This window comes from Gavialis gangeticus, unplaced genomic scaffold (assembly GCF_001723915.1).
Source record: "Gavialis gangeticus isolate Ggan-Ray unplaced genomic scaffold, GavGan_comp1, whole genome shotgun sequence".
NCBI classification, from domain to species: Eukaryota; Metazoa; Chordata; order Crocodylia; family Gavialidae; genus Gavialis; species Gavialis gangeticus.
The window spans coordinates 64,425,700-64,435,883 of NW_017729032.1; the positions used below are offsets into that span (position 1 = coordinate 64,425,700).

The 10,184-nt window shown below is 40.9% G+C and overlaps 1 protein-coding gene across 4 annotated transcripts in view; it reads right to left on the reverse strand.

The window, feature by feature from the left end:
- The window catches only part of FNDC3A (fibronectin type III domain containing 3A), a 300,433-nt gene that overhangs the window by 191,106 nt on the left and 99,143 nt on the right, over positions 1-10,184 (reverse strand). Inside the window, exon 1 of one of the 4 annotated variants that reach the window (XM_019524328.1) lies at positions 6,294-6,467. The exons of the other annotated variants lie outside the window; for them this stretch is intronic. Coding sequence (XP_019379873.1) covers positions 6,294-6,305 — 12 coding nt within the window. The 5' untranslated portion in view covers positions 6,306-6,467. Of the gene's footprint in view, positions 1-6,293; positions 6,468-10,184 lie in introns of those variants that run through there. 4 annotated transcript variants of the gene reach the window in all.

Consider the following 10,184-nt stretch of genomic DNA (forward strand, 5'->3'; position numbering starts at 1 on the left):
CATCCGTAAGAACTACTTCACAGTTAGGGTGGCTAGGATCTGGAACCAACTTCCAAGGGACGTGGTGCTGGCTCCTACCCTGGGGGTCTTTAAGAAGAGTCTTGATGCCTACCTGGCTAGAGTCATTTGAGCCCAGTTTTTCTCCTGCCCAGGCAGGGGGTCGGACATGAAGATCTACAAGGTCCCTTCTGACCCTACTTCTCTGATTCTATGAACATTGTGTAGCACTCTGTGGCACCCTTGACAGAATCTCAAAGCAACCCAGGATGCCATGGCAGCCTGTTTAAGAATCACTGCTCTAAGATGATCCTAATAACCTTAAATCAGGACAATGGGCAGGAGTTAACCAATTTTTAAAAGTATAAATTCAAATATTCAAATTCTTCATCCAACACCATTCAGTGCAGTAAGTGGCACAGGAATTAACATATTCACGTTTATACATATGCAGTTTAGCTGGCAACTCTGTCTGCAGATTAAGGAACAATGCAAAAAAACCATCAGCCTACTGCATTACTTTAGTGATGTGCCTCTACTGTAATTATGAAATAAAATAATGGAAATTACTTATCAAATTATTTGATAATATGTTGAACTACCTGATTAAGCAATTAATCCTTTTTTTTTTTGTAGCCCCTCAATCAGACCTTTTCTGCCTCAGTTAAGCCTAATTTCTCAACTCCTTCCTCCTTACTTCTTACCAGATTCCCTGCTTAGCTTTGGATCAAATGAACATACAGGAAACAACACATTTCTTACTCAAAAGAGAAGATATTTCCTCAACTCATAAAGTGACACCTATAGTATCAAATTAGCTCCAAGAATGGACTGATACCTGAGATGTGGTAACAGTTTGACTCAATTTTAAGACTAAACTGCAAGATATCCAAGCAAATAGTACCAGTTTCCCCTTCATTTTTATTTTAATCTTGCAAGCCTACTATCATGATTCATATGGAAAGAGACTCCATCTACCTGGCAAGTTTTACCTACTTCAAGTATAAAAAGGAAGAGCCTTGCACAACCAGTGCTGATTCGAAACAAGATAGATACATTTCTGATGAACCGGAGAATGACAGGGACTTACTTTTCTGTTAAGAACAAAATTAAAAACATTCCTAGATTACTTAACCTCACTTTATATAGGGTCTGCATCTGAAAAAGACACCTATATGGGAATATTGTACTTTCTGAAAACCAAGATATCTGCAGCTATTTTTGGGGGGTTTTTTGTTTTTAGTAACTTCTGAATGAGCTGTAAGAGCAGACTAACAATTTCTTGGGTGCCAAGTCAAATTGGGAGATGAATCCTTTTTCCATTTTAGAGTCTAAAGAAATGGACGCGAAGGACAAAAACTGCTGAAGTAACAGCAAGGCTGCAAGTGCAAGGCTATAAACAGGGAAATACCTTAAGAGCAGTAGTTCAAACCAGTTGGTGAAATCTTGACTCCACAGATTTGATTTTTTTTTTTTTTTAAACAAAACAAAGCCTGGGTGGCCCGAAACGCATGCAAACTTGCAGCAAGGTCTAGAAGTGATCCCTTTCAGCACACAATAACTAAGAATGACAAAGTGAGGTAGTCTGAATGACAAAAGCCACAATGAAAGAGATTCCATTATAAAGAGCTTTGGTAATGATAATTTACTGTCTTTTACCTAATAATGACCATGGCATTGCATCTCCTAGATAGGACAGAATGCGAGAGAGAAATATGACTGATTCATGCACTCAAATTTCAAAAGGCCCTATCTTAAGGCAAAAGGGTGCAATTTTTCAACTGTGCTAGCTTAAGTACATGTAAAGAAATATATGGTTAACTTGATTTTTAGCTTGGGGGTGAAGTGGGGGAAGGAATCCAAGGTATAAAATTGTCATCTGCTTCAAAGAGATTAGTTTACATTTTATCTAAACCCTGAAAAGCCCAAATAGCTTGACCAAGCAAACACCACTGAAAAAGTCAAATTATATTGCCAATAAAGGATTTCTTTGGGTGATATCTTTTGAGTCAACTGCATTTAGTCTAATATGCAGCTGGTCCAATAAAAAAATATCACCCAAAGAAATCCTTGCCTCTCACATGATTCCTGGACCATCATCACTACATCACCACTCTAACATTACCACAACATAGAAGATATTGAAATCCACCACTTACAATGGAGAATCCACAACCTGAAGGAGAAAGAAGCCAGACTACACAGCAATGTCATCTTCCTAACCCTGTGCAAGAAACATGACACCATCCCACGGGGATTCATAACCTGAAACCCTTCAGCTGCACAACTCCATATCTGAAACACAACTATGCCAGCAATTTCAGAAAAACTGAGAAACCAACTTCTTCACCTAACCTACTCCAGAAGTGATCGACTTAAACAGGACATACTAACTTATACTATTAAACCAGGGCTGCTCAATCTCCAACCCATGGGCCAAATGTGACCCACAGAGCCATGGCATCTGGCCTGTGGGGCTGCCCACAGAACAGGAAATTCGGTAGCAAACTAACAGCAGCAAAAAAATACTGCCACCCCTTCACTGCCAAATTCCCAAACCTCACAGGGATGGATCAGAGATTGCTCTGCTCCCTTCCCTTCCTCTCCTAGGTTGCTGGATCAGGGCTGGGCCACTCCCCCTCCAACCCCCCCAGCCAGCCTTTCCACTCCAGGTACCAGATGAGGTCTACCAGACAGATCTAGCCTGCAGACAGACTGAGAACCATTCATCTGGCCCGAGGTGGAAATAGGTTGGGCACCATTGCACTAAACTAAGAAATATTAATCTGGGGACATCCCTCACTACTGTGCAACAGACCCAAATATACTACCAAAAATACCTGATGACAGGCAGCCAGTGTAAGAAGAAAAAGTGGTATCAGTTCCACTTCAGACAGCACACCCACAATATAGGAGGGAATCAAGAGAGCAGCACCCAGAGCACCGGCATCAACACCTCCTATTCCATTCTGATGTTGGTCCAAATAAAAAAAGATAAATCACCCAAAGAAATCCTTGCCTCGTGTATAATCCCTGGATCATTGTGGCTACAACATCACTAACATTATTTTTGCCAGTTAAAACATACTCAAAAAGGGACTTTTTATCCAGCATCCTTTCTACCTGTCAGTGGGACTGATATATTAGCAGGTTCCTAGGCTCAAAATATCTTGAGCTACTGGACAAAAAAAAAGCAGCATAAGACTGAAAAGCCCAGGGCTATCCACAAAACTTCAGCCTTATTTTTTCTCCAGATGCTCATGGCCTCCTGGCCGCTTAAAGAAAATACATGGTATACTGCAACTGAAGTCAGACTTTGCTCCATAGTAAAGTCTACACTGATAACAGGAATTGTCACATTTTCTGTGTTAAAAAAAAATGTTGGCCTTACTGGTATAATACTAACACACAACTAATGAACCAGAATTTTTTTTCTTTGGAAAGTGTTCTTTCCTGTCTTTTGTCAGTATTCACTACTTAGCAAGGGATGCCTCTTACTAAAGCCTATGTATTTTCCCTTTTGTTCTCCAGTATACCTCTAGAACCAGGCTTAAATAATTAAAACAAAGAGAACCACCAGCTAAAAAATCTGAAACTAGTTAATGGATGCTAGATAAACAACTAAGTGGTTCACCTCCCATCCTCTTCTTTTTCATAAGGGGAAAGCAACCTCTCAAAATATTTGTTTTATTCTTCTATCTATCAGCCAGAAAGTATACTCACAGCCTTTGTGGCAGTAGAAGTTTGAAAAAAGCTCATTAAAGTATAATATGATTGTTAAAATATGGTGCACATTACACATCTTTACTCTTGCTGTTGGGTCCTAGAAGTTTCAATAAACTATATCAGAAAAAAAATAATACAACTTTGTTGGTATCCTTTTGTCTATGGGAGACTGTGGATAATAATACAACACTAGAACCTATTGCTAGAACTATAAACAAATAAATAATACAAGAAACTGTGTTCAAATACATTACAGATCCTGCTTTAATATACAAAGGCAAACAAACCCATAGTTAAGACTGTACCACTGCCTCACTATCATCCACTATTACAGAACAATATATGATATGAATTCACTTATTTTATAGAGCCCTCTGTAGATCACAGGTTCAGAAAAGTGCAACAAAGAAATAATTTCTTGCATGGTAAGTTATAACTGGATTCTTGGTATTGTTTGAATAATGATCTTATTATGTAACTCTTATTTTCTGATAGTTTTATTTTTTAAAAAGCAGCTTGAAATATGATGAATTGTAAAGCTTTAGCCAGGTGCAAGTCAATTAAAACATCTATACCCTGAGGATTTAGGCAAATTTAGTTTACAAATTCAATATTTATAGCAATATCTTCAAACCTTTTGTAACATATGCTGGATTATATATCTTAAATATTGGGATAATCAGACATAAAGTGATTATATAATATAAACCTAAATGTGTAAATATTTGCACAGGTAGTAAAAAGGTTAAATAATGTAGTTAGTATGCATGTGGAATAAGAATTTTGAAAGGTAATATTGGCTTTCAAAGATTTTCTACATTATTGACTTTTAGCTGGCAACATTTCCATTTAATATGTTACTTAAATTTACTGGGTAACAAAAAACAAAATTATTATGGCACTTACATCAACTGAACAACAATATCACCATGGATGGATATCAATTCCCCATTTTAACAGAGCACTCCAAAACTTCATTTTCAAAATACATCCTATCAAGGGATCATCGGCTTTTTGAGAAGACTAATACTCTCTGAATCCAGGGTTAAACTGAGGAAACCAAACCAAACCATCACTACTCTGTATGTACCTTGCACGTGACAAGCACATGTTTGTGCCATATCCCTTTCTTTCTACAAGCTGCACCTTCTTGTGAAGGTAAAGGATGCCAATGTAAAAAAGCTGGATTTAGTTTTAGTGGAAAGTAGGGTTTTTTTTCCTTGAAGAAGAGAGGGAGGATCCGAGTCAGTTTGGGAATGTGTCAAACATGACCTTTCTTGTCAAAGCAGTTACATTCTTAGTAATTTTTAAATGTTATTTTAAGGATCAAGTTCCACCCTGGGATGCTTTTTACAGTCAAATTATAAGCCTTTGAACATTTGTAATGGAAAAAACTGATAGCCCTATCACTAGAACCATAAACATACCACAGTAAAACAATGTGGTTCCTTAGCAGTATCATGCAAACTCAAATGCTGGCATCACTATTAACATCGTTAGAAAAGGTGCTGGGATAGATTTGGGTCAAGGACATTTATAATTTTTCCTTACTAGAAGGAAAAACAATCCAGAATAAATACTATTGTATTACTTTGTCTAAGTGGAATTGTAGACACTATGAAGAAATATATTCTGCTGTAACTAAACTCTATGGAACAGGATACTCAAAAGAAAAATACAGCAAGAAACAGCTACTGTATAATAGCAATGATTACAAATGAGAGCAAAACACAATGCTGTTGAAAAGCAGAGCTCTGTTTTTTAAACAGGCTGAGAAGCTACAACTGCAAATGGTAATATGGACCAAACAGATTTCTCTAGAGCTCTGAAACCACAATATAAAAAGATCAATCATGGTCAAAGTCTGCAAAAGCAGAAATAATGTGCTTCTCCTAGGTGTTCACTGTGAAGTACAGATAAGGACTACAATTAAAAAAAATGAAAGCCTCTAAATTTAGCAATCTATGGTTATAGCTTCAGAGTAGCTTGCAAGCAGTTATCAATTTAAAAAAATCACAAGTGAGGAAGAGATTTTGTATTGAAATCAATGCATTTTGAAAAACACTAGTAAAATTGCAGCAGTATAAAGAGGGACCCTGTAGGGCTTTGTCTAAAAAGGCTGCACACCTAATTAGCCCAGCAGTATTAATTAGAAGTATTTAGGTAGAAAATATACAGGTACATTCATTTTAAAATAATCTGCAAATGAGAACAAAGCTATAACTAATAAACTTGGTAGTTCCATCTTTAAAGCTTTTTAAAATGCTCCAGTAATCTTGCTTAGCAGTGGTACAGCCAAGTGCTTTGTAAAATGCACATACTGCATCTTTAACAGTCTTGTCTGTGATGAGATGAAATGCATCCAGACTTGGGTTTTTATTTTATCTTGAATGAACACATCATACAAACACATTTATTGGCAATTCTGTGTTTTACCTTTTCTCTCACTGAGCATATAGTCATAAAAATACATTTTTCTACTACAAACAGCTAAAAGCTTCAATCGAATGTTAATTACTAACATGCTTAATCTACTAAGCCATTTCAAAAGCCTTAGCTCTTTCACTTACTGTTGCTCGCATCCTTTTATTTCTCTCATTCAACTGGTGCTACCACAGTGACAAAGGATGAAGGAAGATTCAATAGTCACCACTCCGGATGTTCCAATCTGTTCCATTCACTAAATACTGAGGTAATCTTCATTGACGTGCCGGCCACTGGCCTCCCTTTATTTAACAGGGCAACCTAACCTAAACTCCATTCCTGGCAGTATCTCACTTCATCTCTTTCTGTAGCTGTGCATCCATGTGCAGGCAGGATGTTAAAGGTATGACCAATTATCAGTATAGTCAGCAATACCTACCTCAAGCCTTGCTTCCTATCAAATTAGCCAATGTACAGTGAATTTCCTGCTGTACACGAATGTATCATGTTACCATAGCAACTAAATCAACAAATAGCTGCAGCAGCATCTGCTTCTGGATCATCTAACGTTAACAGAAGGTTAGGATTTAAAAGAACAAAGCTTCCAAATATATTCCATTTTAGAGCCATATTTTTAATTTAGCTTTCTGATTCCATGATAGACTCTGCTAGCTAGGAATGTACCAACTTCTGCTTCATATTTGCATATATGAAGCAGTGGGTGGCTGCAACTTGCAAACAAGCTAACAGAGATAAAACACTTTATTAGATGAGCTGTGAACCAAAAGTTAATGTCTATCCACTAGATGAATTGTGTTATATTGATCCTTATATACTTTACAGTTTTGGATATTTCTTACATAGATCTAATATTTTTTCTCTCTTGCCACTATTCCTTAATTCTACTTTATAATTTACTATCTATGTATATTTACCTTAAATAATATCACCTACAGAAACAGATTAGCCATCTATTACAAATGCATATTCAGGAATTTTTAGTACTGTGAAAAAAGTGGGTCTTCCTGGTTTCTCCTTAACAGACCCTAGCAACTGACTCTGTTTCTCTCCTTTGATCTCTCCTAGCGAGTGGGATGTCCCTGAACTGTAGCCTGACATCTGTTTGGGGAAACATCACAACCTATTATGATAATTTCTCCACATAAATCCAGCTTCCTTTATATGTACTAAGTCTTCTTACTCCTGGAGGTACTGTATGTAGGACACACTTATATCTATACAGTGCAAGGCAACACTATATCAAGGTACCCCAGACATGCCTCATGCCTGGATAGAAAGCAGTAAATGCAGTAAGGTATTGCAGCACATGCACCAAAGATTTGTGATTACAATGCTTCCAGTTTGGGAACCAGTGCCTGTACAACACATGCAAACTGTCTCAGCATGGCTCTGTTTTGTGCCATAAAGACATACTGTAAGGTCTTGAACAAGGTGTTACTTACAATCAGATATCTGTCAACATCAGCTTTGTGCATGGGCAGATCTAGGATCTTGAGGAGTGGGGTGCAGGTGGTGTCAGGCATCATCCATACACATTTTTCTCCAATGAAAAAAACCCCCAGAAGCTTTACTAATATACTAGGGGCTTGTGGCTACATTGTTCAGTTTAGGAGCCACACAAACTCAAGTGTAACAGTCTGTGGGAAGCTGACTGCCAGCTCCAGGGTAAGACAGATGCCAGGGGTCTGGCTGTCACTCCCCACCCCACCATGGCCATGGACAGAACTGCTCCACACAAGCCCTCCAAACACTCTACCATGGCCCCAAATGGCCATGGCACTCCTCACTGCCCTTTATGCATTGCCCTGAAGCTCATGTGACCCTGGCTTCACTATATCCCCCTTATCCCACATATCCCCATGCTTAGGCCCACCCTATGCCCCAAACTCATCAGGCCCCACCATCCCCTACAGGCCCCATTGAGTCCTACCCTTGCCACTTCACTGCCCCCATGAATTCACTGCACCCTGCACAGGCTTGTCCCCATCACACCTCAGACCCCACATTCCCCTTGCCCCTCTGAGCATTCAAACCTACCTGCAGCACCTCACACCTCCTGGGCTCCCCTCAACCACAATCCCTCTTCTCCCAACCCCTCTCATACCCAATTTCACCCCCATAAACCTCCCACCCCAGCCCCATCTGCTCCTCACACCTCCCTTCCCCTATAACACCCCAGACCAGGGGCTGGCAATATTTTTGGGCAGAGTACCAAAAATACCCACAACCTCAACTTGCAAAATGTTGGCATGCCGGGGCAGATGGGCTGCTTGTGGCTCCCCTGCCGATTCTTGTAGCAGCGCAGTCCTAGCCCCTACTTTGAGGCGAGAGTGCCAAGCAAAATGCCTTCGCGTGCCACATTCTGCACGCAAGGCAGAGCTTGCCTACCCTTGCCCCAGACCTTCCTCATTCCTCTGCCTCACAGGCCCCCCTCCGCTCAAAGGCCCTTGCTGCCCATGACCCTCTCATCCAGCCTCAAGGCTCCTAGGGGCCCCTTTTCCCTAAAACCCCTGCTAAAAAGTTTCCCTGGCCCTCAGAGTTCCCAACCGTGGGGCAGGTGAGGACAGACCTGTAACTGACCCTTCCCCCCTGCCCACTGGTGACGTGTACAGGGTGCATGCAGGTGCATGCGCACCCCCTGACCATGGCGCACCTCCTACAAAAAGGCGGCACCTGTGGGTGGTCACCGCTTGCCATCCCCCCCACTCACACTGCCAGCGGTGTCTGTCAGCAGTCAGTGATCGCTGCTGGCTGCTGCTGTTGGCATCTGCGGGTGGTCACCGACGCCTACTTGGCACTCGCCACCCCCACCCCCTCTGCTGCTGACAGAGCTCTCCTGCTTACTGCTGCCACACTCCCACTGTCACCACTGTGCTTCTGCCACCAGTGCTGCCATGCTCCCCAGCAACTGGGAGCACACATCGTTCACGCCCCTACCTCAAAGCATGGCTACAGGTGGCTTCCACTGCCCTCCACCCCAAGAAATTTCCACAAACAATTGGGGTAGGGAATATTTGCTTCATCTGCTGGCAGCACCCTTACCTGAGAATGCCAACCTCTCATTCACCCATAGTTCTGCCTCCTACAACCTTTGTCATCTGCTGCAATAAATAACTCTACAACTCCCTCCTGCCTGTGATTGCTGCACTATTGTATAGCTCAGCTTCCTTTTAGCCCTGCCCCTACCCTGTCTCTGATTTGTTGTGGGTTTGAATCCCCTAGGAACAAAGCCCCCAATACATGTTCCTAGGTAACAGCACACTGGCCATGCTGGGTGGGGGGGCTAAGCAGAGAAACATTATCAGGAGCAAGTAGCAAGATAATTGTAGAAGAAAGGCTAGCTTGATTAGAGGAAGATCAAGGGTTGTTAACACCTATGGAGTGAAGAGATGAGCAGAAATCAAGTAGGTAACAGTGAGCCATGAAATCAGTTGCCTTCCCCAGCTTCACTAGAATAGAAGCGCGGCTGTGGAGCAGGAATTAAAGAGGGTGGTAACTTCAGCTCCCACTCCTTCCCCTTGGATCCAACCACAGCTTCAGTTCATTTCTAAGTTTTCTATCCTCCCAGCATTATTTTAAATCACTCATGTCCCTGAAGTTAATACACATATAAAACACATTTATACAGTAGCAGACTCCAGCCTGCAGTCAACAAAAGCAACCTAACAGCTTCATTCAAGCATAATATCAAAAGTTAGTCATATGGATTGAACAATGTGCAATTGTTTTTAAGTCAAAGCTGTCAAAGTTAAAGTCTTCAGTTATATCATAACCACAAGCACTAGCAGAATTGGCGGTGGGTAAGCACAAGAAGCAGCTACCACTAGCAGCTATTGCTGCCCACTGGGCCCTCTTACACCTCTGATTACAAGTTTTTGTTTTGTTTTTCAATTCAGAATGTTCATTTATGAGATGTAAAAGATCTGGCTTTCCATCAGTGTTTCCAGAACTCTTATTAAAGAGCTAATTTCAAGTCAAAATTCTCCCTCCCCTTTCTACCCCCTTCCCCCCCCCCC